The sequence below is a fragment of the Achroia grisella genome, unplaced genomic scaffold (genome assembly GCF_030625045.1).
Source record: "Achroia grisella isolate CSIRO2021 unplaced genomic scaffold, CSIRO_AGI_Agris_v1 utg544, whole genome shotgun sequence".
NCBI classification, from domain to species: Eukaryota; Metazoa; Arthropoda; class Insecta; order Lepidoptera; family Pyralidae; genus Achroia; species Achroia grisella.
This window is the reverse complement of record NW_026712929.1, coordinates 4360116-4384457: the sequence shown is the minus strand read 5'-3', so window position 1 is coordinate 4384457 and position 24342 is coordinate 4360116. Positions and strand designations below refer to the sequence as shown.

At 31.3% G+C, this 24342-nt stretch overlaps 1 protein-coding gene across 1 annotated transcript in view; it reads right to left on the bottom strand.

Annotated features, from left to right (window-relative positions):
• LOC131847858 (progestin and adipoQ receptor family member 4) overlaps positions 1–24342 on the bottom strand; it is a 51648-nt gene that overhangs the window by 5421 nt on the left and 21885 nt on the right. Inside the window, exons 3-4 of the mRNA XM_059197541.1 lie at positions 3388–3491; positions 2391–2528 (exon numbers count right to left, since the gene is read on the bottom strand). Of these exons, the coding sequence (XP_059053524.1) occupies positions 2391–2528; positions 3388–3491 (242 nt within the window). The remainder of the gene's footprint in view (positions 1–2390; positions 2529–3387; positions 3492–24342) is intronic.

Genomic DNA, 24342 nt, shown 5'->3' with positions numbered 1-24342 from the left:
TATAATAAATGTTTCCAGCGTAGAGTATGTTTTTTACACTAAGTATATTGCAATGGCAACTTGCCAGCTGATAGCAGTATTGTATTGGATCCAATACACGTAACTTACACCCCAGTATAATGGGTTTTAATCCCAGTAACGAGTGTGTATTGATTGGGCAACAACTGAAGCTTGTGTTCTGAACTGTGGATTTATTACTTCTATAAATTATTTTCTAAAAGTTAAATATTGAGAAAATAAAATAATAAAATTTTATTAATGTAATTAAAAATTTAATTAAATTTTAGTTTCGATAGGATCCGTTGATGACATAACTTTATTGTTTATTTGCAATAATACACCGACAAATGTATTTCCAACGATAACAATTAATTTCATGTATCTGATACTTTTAAATTTCACATTTTAATAATATATATATATACATATAGAATATTATCGTTACTTAACATTCTGAGCCTTCTCTATTTGTGCTATTCTTCACTACCAAATAGCAAAACCAAATAAAAAAAACCGAACCCAATAAACTCTTACAAAATTTGTTTGAAAAGAGCACCATCTAAGTTTCTTTTCTATATCTACTCCTCAGCGGAATCTGAATTATTCGAATGGGTCAGTACAATTAAAATAACTATTCAAAAGTGCTTACATTAAGTGTTGAAATCAATACCTAAATACTGCTTTTATTCTACTCTAGATAACAACCGAAATTATTAACAAAGCATTAGTTTTATGGTTATTGTATGTTATAGGCATCCAAGAGCTTTCCGATGGACCTCACTGGCATCCGTACTTCGCGCTCGTTAGGCGAGGTGCCAACTCATACCCGTAACATTGTTCATGTATGCAGCACTGGAAACTACTGTCTTACATAATATAGTTACAATCTGTAGGTCACAATACTTAACTGGTTTGGGGGAGGGGTGAAGTGTTAGTAATGGAGAGTATGATTTCTGGCAATGTACCATTTCTCTATTAGATCTTCCTTTATGCAGTCCTAGTGGATACTATCGTGATTAAAACTTTATATTAGCCACTATACCCTCTACCTGTTTTCAGGCTAATCTATACTAATATTATAAAAAGGTAAAGATTGTATGTTGTTTGTTCGGAGTAATATCCGTTTCTGCTGATCCGATTTTAGAAATTCTTTCACTGTTAGAAAGTTTTATCATACCCGAGTGCTATATGCTATATAACATTGCGCTACGACAAATAGGAGCGGTTCAGCAATGAAAAATGTGGCAAAAAATATTAATTTTGAGTGTTTCCGATGCGTTCGCTGTGTAAACGGTTAAAGTTACGCAAAAAAAATATGTATGATGGAATTGTTCTCCTTTAAAAGTCCGGGACAACATACGTCCTTCCATTTCATCTAAATTAAATTTCTTTTAAAATAATGCATTGATTGATGAAAGTGTTTTCATAAACATGATATCCTTATCCAAATAAAAACGAAGTAGAATATAGTGTCGAATAATTTAAAAGTTAAACAAATATTAGTCCCCAGGGTGGGTCGTTAGTACTTATGTATTTCACTAGTGGGTCGCCAGTGTATACCCGTTACTGCAGGACACTGCACGGTTACGTAGTCAGCCATACATAAAATATCCATCTTCATCAGCTACAGAATCAGAGAAGTTTTGGACAAGCCATTTCAGAGTACACTTTTAGCACTTTGTATTGTCATAAACATTTATCTTATTATTTTGGCACATTGCCAAAATACTTATCCGTTATTCATTTCAGAAATAGGTTAGTATTTTTCTCGTAACTCTCTTAACAGGTGTCGTATAGATTGGGTCACAGTGTATATAATACTTTGTGAATAAATATAATAATGAATGATGAAAAATAATAACTTTTAAAAATTGATTAATAATGAAAAATTAAAAATGAATAGCCTGCTCTCAAATCTAGTTTCTTTGTTTCTTGTGTATAACTGCAATCTGGAAGATTATATGGCAATTATAATCTATAATGTTATCAAATCTTTATTGAACAATACTGACTGAAAAATGTAAAGTAATATAATAAAGAGGATGTAATTTATTTTTGGTTTGTAATGGATAAATACAAAAGTTCTTAATGGTTTTAAATAAAATTGTCTATAACAAAGACATTAGAAATCTTGTCAATAATTAAGTATTGTAGTGCGAAGACGGGGTGGGTGGCAGTAATTGTTATTCTACTTAGGTATTCTGATTCGTATTAGCACTTTGTCTGCTTTGTTTTTTATTTGTGGGTACAAAATTGAATATTCTGTGCTTACGCCTAATAAAAATATAATATATGTCAAGTCAATAATAACATGTTTGTCTCATAATGTGTTTCATTGTTGAACAGTCTTTGTACATGGTACTACACAGTGGAGGGGAGAGAGTGCTTACCTGAAGGAAGACGTGCAGTATTGCATGAGGGTCACCGCCTCCGAGACGGGCCGCACGGGCGCCAGCTAGCAGCAGCCGCATGCAGAAGGGCGCCGCGAAGCACAGCCGCCGTTCCCAGGGTGACCACGCCCGCATTGCCTGTATGAGAAATGAACATATAAAAAGACCTACCACGTAGATCCAGACTTAAAGATCTGCTACTATACGACGCTTAAATAAAACATTTTACTAATATAAAAATAACGCATGTTAAGAATTATAAAAATATATTGAAAATACGTATATTGCATTTAGTATTTTAAATATAAAATAAGAAACTATCATGGATTTGAATTAAAAAAACAAAGTATGTGCATTCTCTATACAAAAATATATTGTAAACTAAAATTCACATCTCTGGTTGTAGGTGTAAGAGATAGAGTTTGAAAAATGGCGCCTGCATGGATACATCTGTCTAAATATTTCAGCTGCCAAACAACTTGCTATGTAAGGTGATGAGACTAAGATGTCATGCTTCTTGTCCTATAAATTCACTGTATCACAGACAGTAAAATTACAGGACAAGAGGCATGATATTTCAATCCTTTGGAAAGGCAACGCATTAATGGTATTACGAGCGACAGATAATTTGATGACCGTAGCGCTTTTCATATATATGAAAGAAGCTGATGGACCACATCATACCATATCATGGCAAGGTCTGGTTAGATTGTTTATATTGTCACAACCGTATGGGTTAGTCAGAGGCCTTGTACACTGCAACGTCATGGCGAGCGCGACACTTGACATGTCATCTTCCGCTTGGTATAATTGTTATATATAAATACATTACTACGTTAGTTACGTGGTTATGTATCAGCAAGTGTATGAGCCATCGAAAGAATCAGTTTTTTTTAACATCATTGTTTAATAATTGGAGAGACAGTCAGAAATATAAATATCGGTGTTGATCAGAACGAAGTTAGAACCTTCGGCTTCAAGGCCTTTTAGTACTTACCTTATATAGGCCGATGAGACTGCCGAGGCAGTAAACCGCTAGAGCAGTGTACCTCAACAGTGCTGGGGCACAGTACACCGTGGCCGTCACCATTGGGATAGCTCCTGAGAACAATACATATAAATCTTTCATTTATATTGAAAAAATATATTGAGACTACACCCTAATCTTTGGAAATACGATGACCATTGCCGTGTCATATCTATGATTATGTGATTACATTTACACGATGTTTTTTTAATAGATGATTAATTTAAAGTTGCCTACTTACTAGTTAGTACTATAGTATATTAGTTACCTACTATACGCTTGTGGAAGATATCAGTGGAGGATGATAGAAATTGGATGGAGTCAGATAAGTTAGCATATTTTGGAGAATTTCCACTTTAGTTTCTTAAGGGAACCTTATAGTGATCGATTAGGCAGGGCATATTGCGAACTAATTGGTCTAATATTTACCATAACTGACCCTTCTAGATGGTTTTTATAACTTCCCACCTGGTCAGGGTTTTTACCGCTCCGTGTAATATGAATTAAAATTTACCAACCGAGCCGCATTGTTCCGAGTTTTACGCTAGTTGTTAGAGCAGTCCAGTAAATACAAATACATTCCAGTGATAAATCGGATTGAAAACCACCACGCTGAGAGGGAAGGAATTGTTGAAAGTGGCTTAATTGCAAGCAATGTATCACTCAGTTCTCCCTGGAAACTGTTGTGATTAATTCCTGCTGAATACGACGCAGTGGGCTGACTAACTTGACTTCATTTTCATCGCATGGTGTTCCAATGCTGACTCGCCAGCGTATGCACTATACTATACTACTACATTATCTATTAGAAAAAACTTTTGAAATCAGCTAAAATATTTGCAGCGCCTGAACATACTCCGATTATGATTAGCTTACCGATCAGATATCTGCAAATCTGGGAGTGAATCTGCAGATTTTCATTGGATGCGGACGAAATTCGAGTCATTACCGAGATTAAGCTGCCAATACGCACACAAATGTGTCATGATAAATATGTTTTTAACGATGCTGGCCTCCATGGGGAAATTATGAATTTATTCACGCGCGCCACTTGGAGACATTTGTATCGTACAATATTTGCATTATATGGAGAAGAAGTGGAATAATAAACCTAACAATAATATTCCCTTAAAATCCGATTAATAGAATATTCTTTTAGAACCAACACAATACGTACTCTGTTTGCCTTTTATAGACTACAAATTTCTGGGCCCATTTTATATGTGATATAAAAAAGTACTTGAAGTATTTATATTCTGTATTAATTAAAAGAAACATACTATGAATTAAATACATAAATAAAAATTACTTACAAGAAAGACATTTTATAATTATAATTAAACTATGTAGATGTATGTATGTAAACGTAATATCTCCTTTGGTAAGTATACACTCAGGATAGAGATCCTAGATGAAACTTTGAATGAGGTCGAGCACAATAGATCTATACAGGTCGCAGTGTTACAGGTCTGACAATAGCTCAAACCCCCAATAAATAAAAATAGGTACTGTATATAAATTATAACAATTTTAGAGGGAAATAAAAATGTTTATTGACTTCTATTACTACAGTAATTATTCTATTCGCTTTTTTATGCGGTGTTATTTCATATTCAAAGCAACCTTTTGATTATTTTTCCGCTAATGAATCACGGTAAAGCATAAAGGAATATGTTAATTGTAGGGTTTTGTAGATATAATACATTAAAAATCTAGAGGCCTACGACAAACGTACTCGTACTTGGTTGGTAATAAACCGTTTGTAGTAAAGAAATCATTAGGAAATTTTAATGCGAAATAATAAAATGTCTAGTTATTAATATTTAATACACCCCAACGTTTTATATATTGAAATAAAATTATTAATATGACGTGAAGTAAGTATGGTGCCATATTCCATTAGTTTCAATCCCCGGTGTTCTACAGGTTCTAATATTTGGACAGATCTAATAAAATATACTTTTTGTACTATTGAATATTATGTTATTTTTATATATATTCAGTGGTTACAGAGTAGGAATCAGGAACATTATCACTCTTTTTTAAAAAATCATCAGAATTTTATAAATGTCAATTATAACAATAAAGCATCTTGTCAGTGCAAAGGACATAACTGAATATATCAAAACAAATTAAATCAAAAATATTTATTCACGTAGGATATTTTAACCTCATGTAGGATTTTTAGATTTTTATAAATGTCAAGTTTTTTGTATTTTTCCCTACCATCCAGTTTATTACATACATATTATATATATACAGATTCAATTGAAAAAACTGGCAAGAAATTCAACTGTATTGAACTCAACATGGGAATGACAATATGTTGTAAAGAATATATTAAAAACTATTCAAGTTACATGAACATAAATAGAGTAATAGATAATATTATTATGAGATACTAGCTTCTAATCATCATCATTTCCGCCCGTCCACTGCTGAATAAAGGCCTCCCCCAAAAATCTCCACGACGATCGGTCCTGTGCTGCTCGCAAGCTTCTAGTAGTGATGTTAATTTAAATACAGAACATAGTGTTCAGAAAATATATTTTTAAATAACAGTAGAGGTGAACTTTGTGGCTGGAAAGGTCAAGGGTGGTATATATAATTTTCAGTCTTATCAGAACAAATATGTCCCCTTCCGGTAATGAAGATTCCGTGCGCGCAGTCCCAGATATGAAGTTTACTGCAGGCGTTATTGTAGTATGACATAACTTTTGCTGTTTATATTTTACTGTACACTTAAATGTATTCCAGACTAGTATAGACCGTGAGTTCGTACTCATATAACTTTTTTGTTTGTAAGCCGATTGAAATAAAATAAACACTATTTAAAAAGTGAAGCTCACAATAATGTATCAGTGGAAGCCGCACTCGAATCGGCTAAGCCTTTTCTGAGCAAGCAAGCACAAATCACAGACAAGTATGTATACAAATGTTAGTACCGTGTGTGGAATTGAACACTGGACTGGAAGTAAAGAGTTTCTCTAAACTGCTAGACCACCAAGGCCGTCATTTGTATAAATAGACTTAGATTTAAATATGTTGGTGTTTAGATAGCGATACATATCATCCTTTTTTGGGGTTCTGTATCCTGTTACTTTGTCTAATGAACCATTTTAATGGAACCCTAAAGGTTAACATAACACCGAATTTCACGTGATACTAAAATTATTATTGCGTCGTAATTGTGCCATAAGTAAAGAAGCAGTAAGCACGCGTGGTTGTATTGCGAATATAAGATATTTAGTGCAATTTCTATAATACAAACAACATAGTAAGTAGTAGGAATATATTCGTATGTAAATCTGGCAACACATAGAGAGTAATATTAATTAATAAATAATATAACAAAATTTTATATTAACATGTACATACCTACTTCTTTACAATTAGCTTCTGTCCGCGAAAGCGTGACGAACTAATATAAAAAGTAGCCTTAATTCCTTCTCTATTTAGAACTATATTTGTTTTATGATTGTTCAAGGCGTAAAAGCGTAACATATTCATTTATAATGTTAGATAAGATTTTCAGTAATATGTCGCTGTTCCAGTACAAATATGAATACATACGAATTAATAAACGTAACGTAGTCTGAAGATCAGTGTCTCAAGAGTTAGCTTAGTTATTTAATGGATGATAATTGTGCTCCCGCCTGCGCTAAAGGTTTACGCTGGGCACCAGTGGAGGTTGATAATATGAATAAGGTCAGGTCAGTTAGCCCATAATGATCGAAGCACCAGGAATTTGTCAGAATGATTTCCAGGGGTAGCCGCGTGGAGGTCAACCTGACATGGCACATTGCTATGGAATGGGTTCATGAATCCACATACTAATAATCCCATACCCCCCCCAGAGAGGCAAAAGGAATATGTTTTACACCTGTTAACTACCATCTGTGTCGGCTAATCTAAGTAAACATATTATGACATACAGTAGAGTTGACTTAGTTCCTGTAATTAGACCGCATATTTAACTTTTAACGTAAAGGTAACGTATTATTTAACTATTTGATCGAAGTTATACACAAGAGGTACTATCGAAATAATTCTTCAGAAAAAACTAGCAGTTATTCTTGATTTCGGCTGCTTTTAACAGATAAAAGATGACTTATGTTCATTCTCTAATTAACTCTGAAACAATTTATCTTCATATCATATTTCTTTAAGATCCCTTTCAGTCTTGAAAACTTAATAAACAGGCACAAACTTGCAATTATAATATTATTAATAATAATATGGATGATTTATAGATTGTTTACATGTATAGCTTCAAATGTATAATAAATTTGTGTTTAGCGCCTGAAAGATAATCTCAGCTTTGAAGTGGGCGTAAAGTGGCAACTCCAAGTCAAGTCGTACTTACAGTCAATCGAAGATTCTTGAGTTCTTGAGTTCGTTCGAAAACATAATGTGTATATAAATATTGTAACAGGAAGGTAATAAAATACTACTTAACTACTTAGATAATATATGATTTACGTTTTATTTACGTAATAATATTTATGAAATTGTAACTTAAAGAGATTCTTCCCCGCTTTTTAAAATTATTTTGTAACACCATGTGATGTTTTTCGTCATGATTACTGTTTTTACTGTAGACTAGCAAAATGTATCCATATGTCACGTTATAAAGTGACAAAAGTAGAGAATGCCATATGGCATTAAGCTCGCCAAATTGTACAATTTTTAAAAGTGCAATAAAGAATAAATAAAAAAAAAATGTAAACTCAGTATTGGAGATTGTTCAGAGAACAGAAACATTGATTTTCAGTCATATTACGTTTGTGAATATTTCAGCCCGGTTGCCATTTTTATTACACTTTTTTAATGTTATTGAATAATATAAATCATCGTTAATAGATTACAGACGTACAATACTTTATTATAAGTACAATTCTGAATACGGCGACGGTGATCTAGCGGTTTAACTTACCGCTTCACTTCCGATGATCACGGGTTCGATTCCTCGATATAATATAATAATTTTATAAAAATCGGTCAAGCCTTTTCGGAGAAATATGGTGACTAACATTGTGACACAAGAGTTTCATATATATATATGAGACTCTTGTATATATAATACTATTTGTATTTGTACTATATATAATATGCATAATACTATTTGTGTTGTAATGGTAACATTGTACGCGACAATTACGTACAGCTTACTGCCGTGGCCGCCTGTACGCATGACCGCACCGCGCTAAAAGTTTATTGTGACCGCGTCGTTACGCAAACTGAGCTCCCCTATTTATGTAATTAGATATTTATTAATGTAATTATATTTTCTTTTGTTTCTAAAATATTGTATTTTATTTACAATGTGTTTTAGCTAGACTATAAAATGCTTTCATTTAATGAACTTCGACTTGTAAGGACTCGACTTTTAATATCATTAACTTAGCCAGGGCGATCTGGCTTCGAACGGGTGCATTTTTTTAATTTTCTTTATATAACCTGTCGCTCTGGAATAATGTAACTTTCAAACAATTCAAGATTTCTCAAATCGGTGATGTATAATTAGGGCATTACAGGTATACACAATAAGTAGTATAAGGATAATAAAAAATAGACCAAGAGGATGTCGCAATAAAGTAAGCGAATTTTAACATGGCAGATATTACTATAAATACTAAAAAAAATCTGTGCAGTGGTTCCTTAGGGTACTTTCCTCATAACAAAATTCGCTCTCGTTCTCTCTGTATGGTATTATATTATCTTATCTGTTGTATTAGTATAGTAGTGTCTTGCGGGGGCTAGACACTCGTATATAGAAGTTTGGTTACATGTAGTAATGACTAGGTTTAAACTAGGTTTTAGTCACTAAAGTGTCTTGCCAGATCTAACCCTATGCGCCATTATAATTCCATATTGGTTAATTATTTAATAGTGAATTACTTATTAATTAACTAATCAGATCACTCATTTATACCATTGAACGAAAAATGTTTTAGGTTACAAATCAAATAATTTTGATAATTTATTTTGATTTGCATAAAATTTATTTAGGCCTTATAATGGTTTATATGTGCAAAATTTATGTAGTCAATTCAAAATTGCGCTAGACATTAATCTTCTATGAGAGGACAAACTAACTAATTAGTTATTATAACATTACTCTGTAACGTTGAGAGAAATAAATACTTTATTTACCATTCAGTATATCCTACGAATAATGTATCATGTATATCTGTACAAAATGTATACATGTACAAATATTATTATTACACAAGTTAAAAGTAATTTATCATTGGTATAGGATGGGTACGTATATATATATCTATATAGAAATAATCGGTGTAGGAAACATACGGAGGGTGATTTAGGGGTGTCATGTCACGCCAAAAGCAGCTTGCAGTCCTACGATTTGCATAATTTGTAACAAAAATAAATTATTACGTACGGAACAAAGTTGAATAGAAACGATGACAAAAGGGACCTCAAACAACTCTCGTATTCCCCCAAGTACCTTACCTACTTATCCGTGGTCAGATTGTTTTAAAGATGAAATTTCCATAACGAAGGTCACTTCGTTATATTTGGACAGAATTTGTATCTCATTTGTCATTTTGTACTTTTGTAAGATGTTTTCTTAAATAAGTTACTTTATTTTCGCGATATTTCATATTGGTTATTATAACTTAAGATCTTAAACGGTCTACTAAAATTAGGACGTTCACATTTCAACGTATATATTTTTGATATTTCGAGACGTCTTGAACTGAACAAAGTCGCAATCATTTTGCAATTGTGTTTAGGAAGTCCTCAATATTTTTTTTGGATTTATAGTCGGATTCATTGTTATGGTAACAAAATTTACAGTGAACTAAATGATTTCAAATTGGCGTATTATAAATAATTTCAGTTTATCATCAGTTTCAAAGCAAGGTCTACTTCTACTTAATCTATTTCCTCCTTATAAAATTAGTTATAAAAATTGACACCAAAGAAATACAATAAATATATATATCGTTGACATACAATAGCTGGAACTTGTATAATTTGTTAAACATAATAGAGCTATTGAGTAAACAACATAAATAACTATTATTGTTTTATTACTAATTTTAGAACAATAAAAATAGTTACGTATTCAATATATATAATATAACAAATACACCATATATGTATATGTTACGACTATAAGTTTATATTTATAGTATATATGAAACTTATACTCGTAAGAAATACATATATGGTGTATTTGTTATATTTGTTACATATATACTTTCCGAAAAAAATATTTGCGAAGAACAGAATTTCATGTGGGAAATATCCGCAGAATACACGTGTCGTCTCATGGGATGTCATTTATTTATGTTGCTTAGAATAGGGTATCGGAAGTCATAAATATATTATATTTATGATATATATACAAGCGGAAATTTCTGTCTTAGTTATTTTGAAAGTAAAACTTTATATTTCAGTGTATTTTTATAATTTTAAACCGTTTTATAAAAGCATTTATCAGTTATAAAATAACTCCGTATACACATACATTCTCCTAGTTCTGTATTGAATATAAATACATATAAAAATTGTCTAAGAAGTTCCCCTTATAATACTTGTTTCTAACAGTGGGGCGAAAATTAGTAATGATAGCCACAAATCGATTCAAGAAACTTAAATACATTTAGGTTTGATGAAGTTAGCGTTCCAATAGCTCCATTCGATAGTATTTCACTGTAAATATACTCTATATATCAAGCTATTCATTCTATTGCTTTCAAGAATAATTCACGCCATTCATTTGTAAAGCCCGCCCATATACCACTCTAATGGGTTCCTATCAAATAGTTCTTCGGTATACATTACTGTATCATTAATCAAATCATTATGTAATTGTATATGATCGAGCGTTGCTGAGTACACTGATAGTATATATGCTATGTGAAATACTATGTGTTACTCGGGACTTTGTATAATTTTTTTAATAAGTACAATATGTTGTATGTACTTGATATATAATTATGGAGTGTATCTGTCTGTACAAGCATGATATTGAGAAATAAAATAGAGAGAGAAATTTCAATGGCGGGTACTATCATATAACGTAGTACTCGCCATTGAAATTTCTTAATCTTACTATAAATACCACACGCAAGTAAGATGTATGTCTAAATATCTTTCTTTTTCCTTTAATATTTCACATTAACGTAAAAGAAACAAAATCCTATGAAAATGCGGTATTCGCGTAGCGGGCTTGGGGTTGGAAGCAAGAATAACGGAGTAATTTATTGCGGCGCCGCGCCGTTCCGAGATCAGCCAGAGATGCGTGTCTCCAGTTTTAAGCGAATATCGAATAAAGTATTTCCCAAAATAATATATAGGAAATAGATTTTCAAACGTACGAAATAATCAAAAAGTTTTCTTAATAAAATAATTAGTTAAAAAAATTGTATCATGATGATAAAATTATTCCCCTTGAAACCTTCTTATTTTTCTGCATATATAGTTTTAAACTAACAAAGCAAAAATATTATGGTATAGCTAAAATTCTGACTTTATTATCTGTACATGTAGAACTCTTTGGTACTTTTTAAATGGTTTCTAAATCGATTTTGCGGTGAAAAACCTGCGCTAAATGCTGTAACGGTATATTTCTATCCAGGATAAGCATGAAGTCAGGTCAGCCAAACGTGGCGACTTCCCCCTATTGCAGTATTTTTTTATTTATCATATTAGTATTTTTTAAATTTATATCTTCATATTTAGTATTGTGTTGATTTTAACTATTTAATATAAAAAAGTCAGTTAAAGAAAATTATCCGCTGCGCGCTTATGCCGGAATCTAAACTACAGTTTCATAGTTACACAGCTTTGTTATGACGTGCACGTGGCTCATCACATACGGCTATTCATCTCCGAGGCTGGATGAATGCCGACGAGAAATTGTGTTACCGTGTCTACGGTACAAACGCTACCTTGCCATGATTGCCTGTGTGTTGTAGGATTCTATTTCTATTTCTATTTCTAAGAACAATAACTAAAGTAAGCAGAGTCTAAACTTTTACGATATCGACATGACAATTACGAGCCATCCATAAACCTATTTTTGTTCCCCTGCCCCGCTCTTGTCACTTCTGGTCACATTTTTGAGACTTCCTTTCTTTGTTATCAGATCACATATTTTGGAATTTTATCAATTTAGATAGGAATAATAGTATAGGAAAGAAGACGCGTACGACTCACTAGGTCAATATGGCAACAAACAGCGCTGCTATCTATCAATATTTTTAAGTATTTATTTTATAGTTGAAGTTTTTTGTTAAGTATAAATCATATATACTAATAATAATTAGTAACACTCAGATGTATTACATTTTGAAATGTAATGTTACATTATTTAGAATCCCTTTCCACTTTCTGTTACACTTTGTTCGAACTCGGCATTAATATTATTATATGATAGGTAATAAATTAATTTATGCATGATGCCTTATCGTATCAAATAAATGTTGTTTTAGATATAAAAAAAATACGGGAGTTAAAAGTAAAAAAAGTCTTCACCAAAAAACAGACGCCAAAATGACAGATATTAGAATTTTTGCCTGTCTTTACAAACACCGTGCACACATGTACACGCATCATGGAAAAAATATTTCATGGAATTTTATATATGTAGTTTTCACCTATTTATTGCTAGAGGTCCGACTTAAAATATTATACCGCAGGAAAATATCTTATTCCGTAGTGAAGTAGGTAAAATTTTTTAAAATCTTATGGCAACTTGATTAGATCAATGGCAATCTCAATAAAGAAGATTGAAAAGTAATTAACCGATAATACTTTTGTGGCACAATTGCTAGCGCACTAGTCTGGAAAGCTGAATGATACGGTTTGCAGTCCTGTCGTTACAATCGAGTTTAGAATCCTCATCCTAACTTACGTTGAATAAATAGAACAGATGGAAAATAACAAATTCTAAATTCAACGTGAGATTATAAAAGAAAGCCTTAAATGTTTATGTTTAATAAAATGTTTAATAAAAAAAGACAAATGTTGAATGCTACAGAAAATAGATGAGGAAAAATGTTAGGATACTTGATACGGCACGATGAGTTTATGAAAGTAATTATTGAAGGAAAGATAGAAGGAAAGAGGGGGAGAGGAAGACCAAGACACAGACATCAAGGAAATGAAAGACAGAATTGGAGTCGTGTCGTGTCAAGGTTTAAAGGTTTTGCATGAGCTCCATCGACAATGACAATTATGAATGAATGAATTGAATAAAATACGTTCAAACATTTTTGCAAACATTCACATTTATTACCAGGATTCGTAAGAAACTTAAACCCAAATAGTTACTGTATATTTAAGTTCAAGAAAAATATAGCAGTTTGCCAAAGTACGTACTTAGAATTGTTTTATCGTACGAATTTAAACTGGATAAAGCGTCGGTAAGTTGACCTAGAAAGTAAAGCAGACGTCGTAGTATGGCTTATAGTTGTAAATGGGTTCAGAAGAACTTAAACTCTTCTTTTTGTATAGTTTTTCTGCTCTATACATGTATTATATTTTTTTTTTTGTTACAAAAGTAAGTTACCTATTATACTAATCACATACAAAAAATAACGTGTACAACACACAGAAAATAACATTTGTATGTTTGGATGTTTGTTACTGAAACATGCAGAAACGATTAAATATAATATTTGATTGAAGTTTACAGACATATTATATCCTGAATATATGAGGGCACTGAGTTTAACATAAATTTAATAAAGACATTTAAATATATTTATATTTGTTTTCCTGTGAGAATGGATTATTTCACAAAGACGGACAGAGGCTATATGTTATATAAAATAAAGTCAGCTAGTATATCGAACTCCTAGTACTATACTGAATTCATTCAAAACTTACATACATTGGAAATTCCACTTTCATGTTTTAGTTTTAAAGTGTATTTTCAATAAATCGCAATACTTGAGTTAATTCAGTATTGCATTAAGTGTGATAAATGCACTACCTAAACGATATGCACGCCGTAAATGCTACATATAGCTTAATTATATATATGTTTATGATTTAAATATAAGCATATATATATACTATATTTTATTGTGGTAGGTATATAAACACATGTTAAAGAATATACCTGCCATATTTCTAAAATTAGAAACACTTACTTTTTTTTTCTATAACTTCATTTAAGGGTCGCTATTCCATCCACAGTACAGATAATCCGGGAGGGCAGGATCAAAATATATTTACCTTTTGAATAATTTCTGAGTACCGGTCCCGAGACCCTACAAATCGTCTCCCACCCGTTTAAAATACGACGCAGCAGGACACCGACCAAAATAGATATCTATGGGACAACACTAAGTACCTACAAATAAGTTACTAACTTGTTAAAGGTATACTATAATAGAACATTCTATTAATATACTAACTATATGCGGATATGCAAATTTAAACACACAGGGATATAAAAGATTAAGTCGTTACAAGTTATAATAATATAAACACATTTACAAAATTTTACACATTAGGTACTCAAATTCATAACTGCGATAAACGTACAATATTCCCTATAATATCTTCTGAACTATTTATTTTACTTTCCAATTATTCACGTTAATCTATACCTAAATGTAATAAAACTGTAGAGGTCGAATGTCTGTACATAGAAAAAATCGCCAAAAACCGAGTCAGAGGGAAGTGAAATATACTAGAACATATTTTGATTTTTTCAAATTTATTGTTTCCCTGTCTGTTTGTACAGGCTAATTTAAAATAAAGTGACAAGATAGATACTGTAATAGTGCACTAGTACTTTTGTTTCATTTTTAATGAATTAAACAATCTTTTATATAACTAATGTATAAACGCTGATGTTGTAAATACCGTTAAGCCTTATTACGTCGCCGCGTCGTAGTCCTTTTTTCTGCACTTAAATCTACAAGCTACCATCCGTAGCTCGCAGTCTCCGCTCTACGAGATCGCGTATCTCAGCATTTTATGGTACAAGCATTCAACATTTTAGACTATTAAAAATTCTTGTCTTTTAACTTTTAACCTTGGTAAAAATTCAATGAAGATCACAATAGTTTAGTAAATATTTGCGCTGAGGATGAGACGAAGAAATTTTAAGTAATTCAACCAATATAATGAATAATTAAAAAAGTTAAAATATGTATATAAAATTTTAAAGTAATTTATTATTATTTTGGTCTTCATAACAAGGTTTTTAAATGCTATAATTTTAAGGGCTAATGAAAAATTATTTTAATTTCAAATATGTATTAGTTATTGTTGTGGCCTCTTTGACAGGACTGCTTGATGGGTGCTTATAAGACTACAAATAGGACATTCGTGTTATAAAATATATTTCATTAATAACAATATATCGTTTTTAAATTCGTCGACATTCCCAACGACCGTTTAGTTATGAACATCATTTTACCTATGAAATATTGGTCTCGAGAACTGTCCTTCACATATGTATAAACCAACTGAGTGTAGATACCTCTAAATCTAATTTTGTTATTGAAACCTTATCAACATATATCTGTGGATCAACCCTAGCGTGTCCATTTCATCGCATGAAGCCGACAGTGTGACCTGGGCTGGGGTCTTGGCTAATATTAGATGCGTCAGTCGATATAGGTCGACATATCACGAACACGCAATCCATCTTTATTTGCCGATCTATAGCATCAATAGAATTAATGATGAATTCACATTCATTGATAAACCAATCCAATTACAATACTATTATTGACTTATCTATGTTTATCTAAATGACATAAAAGTCATTAGACCGTAAGTACTTGAAATTTGGAAACGTTATTTATAGAAAGTCGCCATTAATGTATTATTTTTGAAATGCACAAGGGAATGAGAAATAACGAATTTTGCCCAGAATAAATCACGATGCTGCCTTCTAATATATGAACGCTCAGAATAAGTAATCATTTATTCATAGAAGACATTTTTAGCCACCTAAACATGTCCAATTTTTCGTATATATATTCTCTACTTATCCCACAGTTCAGAAGTCGGTTTTAGCAGATAAGAACTGGCAAAATACTCGACTATCATTTCTTTTTCGTACGTGTATATTAATTTAACGTTTTATATTTTATTTCCTTGAATTATTTTTAATTAAATTACAAATGGAAGTGTCATAATTTTTAATGTTATTATTATAGTATTATTGAAATCCTTTTTATAATCATGATTTTATTAGTATAGGCTTATATTAGGAGATTAAACATTAAATACTTTCAAAGGTACATTCAGAAAATGCATTTTGCCATCTCTTAATGTGCTATATTTGCTACGGTTTCATCTAAAATATTACTTATTTGAAGTTGGCACTAAAATATATTTTGAAATCTCATACTAGAAAAATAAATGGGGACAGATTAAGCTTCACTGAATTTGTAAAATGGTGTGTGAATAGAAATGACAGGTCGAATGCAGTAGGGATTGCATGAATATCAACTATATAAAGTGGTGAATTTTAAAAGGAACGACTATTATTACATCCACATTCGAAATAGTTTCAGTATTAAATTTAAATGTGGTTTTCATCTGTTTTATGTGTTTTTCAGGTCATTAAATTTGCATGCTCGAAATTATATTTGCATCCTGTTATCTACCATGCAATAGCTACTGAATTTAATGAGAAAGTAGGTAAAGTTAACTGTTATCGTAATATATTTAGTGATAAGCTAACTATTTGTGAATAAATAGTATGAAAATTTAAGGTGTCACTAGGTTTAATGTAGAAATAGAAATAATCTTTATTCAAATAAACTCAATACACTTTTGAATTGTCATATTTTTTTATTCTACCATTAATTCAGAACGCAAATTCATCACAAGAAGAGTCAGCAACTGTGTGTTGGTCTTTTAAATAAATATTCTTTTTAATAAATAATTACAGAATAACAAGAGGCATGCGATAACAGAAACCACTACGCACTCATTCTTAGTACAATCAGATTATATTGTCAGTGCTATGAATTTTAAGTTTTTTCTATAAAAACAATATTATGATTTACAAACTCTTTAATTTTATAATAACTATTTTTACAAAGAAATATTTTAGATGACATTAATATTTTTTCAGGCAGGATTAGAATAGACTTTGTTTTGTATAATTATATTGGTTTGTATAATTTTACACTTTGTTGTGTCTAATTATATTGGTACATTTTCATAATGTTTATTAATCCACTGACAGTTTAAAGGGATAACATTTGATATCTATGGGCATTTTATTTGTTGAAGAGTGACCTTTAATATGACCGGTAAGGCACTGTCACCGCGCCCTGCTTCATTGTGTGCTGAACTATAAGTAATGACAACTTGATTGCTTCCCTTCCTCAATATAGATCACAATACATTGTGATAATATTGGAAAGTTAACAACATAAATAACCTTGAACATTCTATGTCCCACCGTCAAATGCTGAAAGTGGATTCAGAACGGGTGGTTGCTTTTATAAATATGAAATAATTAATCAAGAAATTACAGAACGTTTTAGTTTAATGGACATAATAAACATGCTCAGGTTTGTATGAGATGAGTGCCAGTTTTATTTTATTATTTATTATTATTATTATAACATGATACATATATATATATATTATTTAATGTATAACATGAGGAACCGATTTTAATGATTTCTGATTTTTGAATTCGTCTCCGCCCTAATTACGAGAAATACTCAAAGCGAAATATATATAAAAATATTGTGACAATAATCAATATCAAATCGATTGATATCGATCATTTCAGATTGTTCCAGATCAGTCGGTTAATGAGTAGTCACTCTGTCAGTATTTAAGTCGCGGTTCCATGAAGTTATTTTTAGTAAATATATAATGTAAATATATGAATTTAACTATGGGTTATAAATTAGATATTAATTAATCAAAGACTGTCATACAATGTAAATATCTACATTTATTTATTCATATTTATATTATATATCTAGATAAAAAGTTCTCTTCAAGCGCTCAGTATAAAAATAGACTAACTTTTTTATTTTTATGTTATTCACGTTGAATAGGGTTACCGACGTATAAATTATTATTCAGCGAGAGACTTGTTATGAAGGTTATTTTGTATAATACAATTAAAATATATATAATAATATCACATATTTTTATAGAATACCCGTGTCTATCCTCATGATATAGGTATATGTATATGTTTACGTCTTTCATCAAGATGCGGTGTGCCGTTAAGTCGTAAAATATTTAAAAACAGACAGGTATATAGCAACTTTTTAGCATTTATAAAGTTAGTATGTATTATCTATAATTATTGCAAACGATTCCTAATATCAATATGTTTAACACAATTTATTCGTCATTACTTACATTATTATTTAGGCAGTGATCGATTACAGGGACATTATTTACATTGCAGCGCAGCAATACGTATAATTAGTAAAAATCACAGGATCTTAGCACGTTTAAATTGTCAGTTTACTCGTGATCATGGCGGTTGAAACACTGCCGAAATATCGGGAACTCAATAAAAATAAAATATTGTAAAGATCCTGTGATTTTTACTAATTATACAGCATTTAATTGTTGATTTCTATTATTTGTAAAAAAATATTTGTATACTTGCATTATTTTTTTCATAGTTATAAACAGTAAATGCTTATTTTATCTCATTTAATAAATTAAGCATATATTTACTACTTATATGATAGACGGTCCTGTATGCGCACAAAGTTATCCTGCTTCTTAACACATAGGATTAAATTTTACTTGCTATAATATATTTTACGTTGTTTCTGAATAAAAAAAATTAAAAAATCTAGATCTACGTATTTTCCCTAATGCAAGCGACATTAAGGAAAATTAAAATGAAGGCTGCCTTCTCAAAGAAACGACCCTATCCAGTTTGTATGCCTGTCTGTTTATATAGGTCGGCCATAAACCCGTAATTACATAGGCTATGTACAGTGACAACGTGAGACTTGTCGCTGTCTTACAACACATGCAGTTCACAAGGAAGCCAATAATTTACTTTATATTTATATATCTTTACTAGTGGTGACCGCGGTTTACCCGTGTTAATTTTCTATGTATATATTTTAATAAAAAAAATTGCCTATATGTTATTCTGATGCATAAACTATATTACTGTAAAGTTTCATCAAAATCCGTTCAGTAGTTTTTGCGTAAAAGAGTAACTATAACGTAAAGTAATCTATACTTACAAACTTTCGCGATTTGTAAGATATCCTCAGGATAAAGTGTATACTTTCCAAAGGAGATATTTCGTTTATGCATGAGTAAGCTACAACCATATAGGATGTGAAGTGGTGCTTCCTCTTCAGCTGGCAAAATCATCATCATCATCGTGATATCATTCATATGTGGCTATTTTGGAGAAAGCTATTCATGCCTGTTGTCCTGTAATTTAACTGCCTCATTTCATCCTTTAAAGAAAACACGACTTAGAAAGCAAGCTGCGTGGCAGATAAAATACAGACTATTCACGCAGACGACTTTTTGCTAAGTCTACGTCGGTGAATATGTGTAAAATACATTTTGAAATATATATATATAATTATATAAATATAAGATAGCATATTAAAGAATATAAACCATTTCAACAATAAACAAAATGAAAATTAATATTGAACCTTTGTTATCTTGATAACATTGATGTATAGGTAAATATCAGTCTAAATTGATAACGAGATCGTGTAATATGTATGAAGATTTTACTAAATATCCCAAATTTTCCTCTTGGAAACGTTTTCTTGGGTTAGTCGTAAATACACAATTTATGACTAATCCTGTACATACTTCATATAGTTACATACATGTGACAGTATGTATAGGTAACCAGTATACGCATTATATTAAGTTCAATTACTTAACCGTTATTTAAGTCAGTGGACTGTAATATTTTGTGTGGGCAGAAAATAAGACGAAACGCTCTACTTATAAGCAGTAACAAGTAAGGTTTCTTTATAAACTCGTTCCTTTGTTTAATCAGAGGTCTTTAATTTATTATATTTTTTGCCGGAAATTCGTGCCACCCTTCCTCTTGTCTTTACAAAGGACAGGAATTACGTAACTTGTTTAATAATAAATACGATTACAATTAATCTGAAAAAAGAAACAAAATTGTTACTTTATATAAATTATACGGCATGACTTTATTTATTGTACAGTAAAAAATGCTGATATTTAAATATATAGAAGTATATTCAAATAAAACATAATATAAGCACTTTGGAGTAGTCATATTTTTTTATTCTACACTTAGACTCATTATAAGAATGATCAGGAAAATTGCGTGTTGTAAATCAATGTTGTTAAGCATTACACTTAAGATCTTGTGCGAATACAAACTGCCAAAAGTTAGTTGAGTAGCAACATATATATCAGTAATAGTTATCAAAACAGACCAGTCTATACAAGCAGCATCCGTTCATGAGTATAACGGGTGAGCCAGCCATCACTACGCTCAACCGTATTTTAGGGAGCCCAATGACCCGTCCCACAACGTCGCCTGTCTGGACATTTAAGTGAGCATGACTGACTCATGACACTTGACTACGTAACAACAGAATCAGAATAAAATCTATATGAAGGCCACTAAAATATAATAACCCTTTCTGATCGATCCCCCGTCCAATTCAAATGGGGATCGAAATTACGACTGCCTGAGCCAAGGTTCGGACCCCTAGCAGTACCCTCAGACTAAAGTCGTATCCATCAGGCGGGACTTGGCCATTAGCCAATCCAGTCAAGTCCTTCCGCGGGTTTAGAGTGCATCTGCACTCGCCTCCTATCGTTCGATGAAGCTAAAGGCAGCATAAAGCGAGAGCGAGAGCAAAAAAAAAATTTTGCTATTACCTGCAGGTAAAGTTTTATTTGGTTGGTCGGTTACAGCTGGTACAGTTTGTGCAGGCGCAGTCACTACTTTGTCAGTTCCCTGTTCATTTGGCGGTACGTTATTTCATTTATATAATTCATAGAATTTTTAATCTAAACTTTTAAGCAAAACATATTAATTTTAGACTGGTTATTAATACAATAATAAAATGTGATTTTCCGTAGTGTTTACGCTTCGTATAGCAATGCATAGCATGCTCTAATTTTCTTGGAACGGCAAAGAAGGCCGATATTATGATATTTTCATTATGACCGCCCTATGAATCTCTGTTAAAGCTATCACAGATAAGAGAATATTACATAGTGTTATTCACTTAATTCAGTGTCCAGGCACGATCAGTGGTCTTCGGAGCAGTCAGCAGTAAAGACGCCAAGATATAACAAGTAAACAAATTAGTATATTTATATACATAATGTTACAAGATCGCCATGTAAGGAGGCTATTCGATACTACTTTAATTAATGTATAAATACATTTTCTATATTATAAGTACATCCTTAGTTACTATACCCTGACAACCGCGCTGTGAATAACGATATCAGTAGGTATACTGTTACCGAATAGATATATTGATCCCTATTCCTGGTATATTTCCGATATGTATGAACATATGAAATGGATGGCTTCTCTCTGACGGGATCGCCGTAGCTGCGGAAACAACGCTTTAATATCATGTCCTCCCGAGTTTATATATCTGTATATAGTATATACACATATATCTTCTGTAATATAAAAATGAATCGTTGAATATGTTGCTAAGCGTAAATCTCGAGAACAGCTGAACCGATTGGCAATTTTTTTTAGAATATTCATTAAAGTATGAGGATGGCTCTTACAGAGACTGAAATTTAAAAAAATTGCCTGAAAAAGATACTTTTTAGTGATAAGTCTGTACTATTTTCTTATAGATTATTCTATGTGGCCATTTTTTGATAGCACTATCATTATTTACGTATATTATATAATTTTTGTTATTGTCATTATCTACTGACGTATACTATCAGTATTACTATTATATAAATACAAAATTATTATTATCTCTCTGATAGCCGTACCAATGTTACTGTTAAACTTACTTTGACTTCCGTGTCTGCATCATAGCCATAGCCTACCGTGGAGTCATAGACAAAATGTTCCCTAAGTTTTCAAATATAATTAAGATGTGCATTCAGATGTTAATATTTAGCCTCGAAGACTAAAATAAAAAAAATATTTGAAATAATTGTTGTTTACCTAGCCTATTGTCTTCACTTACTTAAAAAAATATTTAATATATACTTAGACTATGATACGTTTAAAATTACAAAGCAAATTTTAGACCCTTTCTCTCTTATAGTTTCATATTATTAATATTCCTTTAGCGGTTGTAATCAGGAAACTTACGTAAATTAACCGTGCATTATTAAGTTAGTTAGGTGGTGTTTGAACTTTGTTACCCTATCCAGTTTAATTTAACTTCAACTAAGCTGTAGAATGTTTAATATCTATCGTAGTATATTTATGTATACATTATACTTATTTTAGACTAGCTGAGCTCGCAGCATCGTACGCATGCTATTCAGAATATAATGATATGCATTATATTCTGATTGATTGAGCGATTTTACTCATTAAAATAAAAAAAAACATTAAATTTAAATCTATCCATATGGAAATCGCACCTAAATCGGTTCAGCCGTTTCTCTCGAGCAGATTATAAAAAACATTGTTTTACATTTGAAAACATATGTGAACAACTATTTTCTTACGACTTTCTCCTATTAATAGTTGTGGAGTTCTAGTGGCTGATTAACATATCTGTGTATATTAATTAACTTATTCATTTTAAAACACAAAAATATACACCTTTATCGATATAGAATACACGTTCAAAATTATAATTTAAAATGCTGCATATATACGTTACCAATATTACCAATTGAACTACATTGCTTAACATATTAGACGATATATGTACATTGCGTCAATGATGGAATTTCGTGTAAAAACTTACGTACCTATATACTATTTAGTAGATAAATGCAATCCGTTGCAATAACACATACGCACCAAAATGTGGGTATGTCAAATATTGTGATTACTTCAACTTGTGTATCTGATATATAGAAAAGTTAAATTCAATTATTTAATTTTTACAATGTCTATACTCTTTCTAAAAGCGATATTTCTTTGTGTAATCTGTGAAATTTTTCGCAATTAACAATGCGACCTTTGATTACGTGTCTGAAATCTGGCACACGGTTGCATTGCGCCCGTGAATCTGAAGTAGCGCTGCATTCCCTTATTAAGGTGACCCAGTTAGTGAGTCGGCCTACTGACATTTCTGGACTTGGCCATGCAGCTTGGCGCCAACTGAGCCTTTTGTTTAAGGCGCTAGCAGGCGCGTAGTCAGTACCTAGGGCTGTCTACTATTCCAATTTAATACTTACTAACTGGATTTAAAATCTATTTTTTGTTTACTTATTTTTATAGCATATTGGATTAATCAGTATAGAATCAATGAGAAGAAGTATGGATTTGTCTCTAATAGATGTCTCTTCCACAGAATCTACCACAATGTTAGTGACTAGTGTTAATAGTGTTAGTGTTAGTTATTTTCAGCTGTACCATTATTTACTATTACTGGACATGTAACTCGAAGCAATGTGCTCTTAATTTATTACATTAAACATACAATAATAAATTCAGTGATTTCTTAATTTTTTTAACCAGTCTGTGTAAATAAATAATATCTGTTTTAGTTACTATTACGAGTTATCTATTGTAGTTTCATTTATCTTTAATCAAATATCTGTATTTAATACTACCAACTAATCGCTTAATATATATGAATTTAAAAAATCATCGTTATCAAACTGTCATTTTTTAATTATCTTTGGTAGCGTCAATAACTATTGTAAAAATTAATTTATTACACTAATAAAATGTCAAATTATTATATAAATTAAAACAGTCACATGTAAGTCTGAATAAGAAGTGTTTTCAATAGTAAAATGTTTAAGATTATTTTATTATATTGTACAACAGAT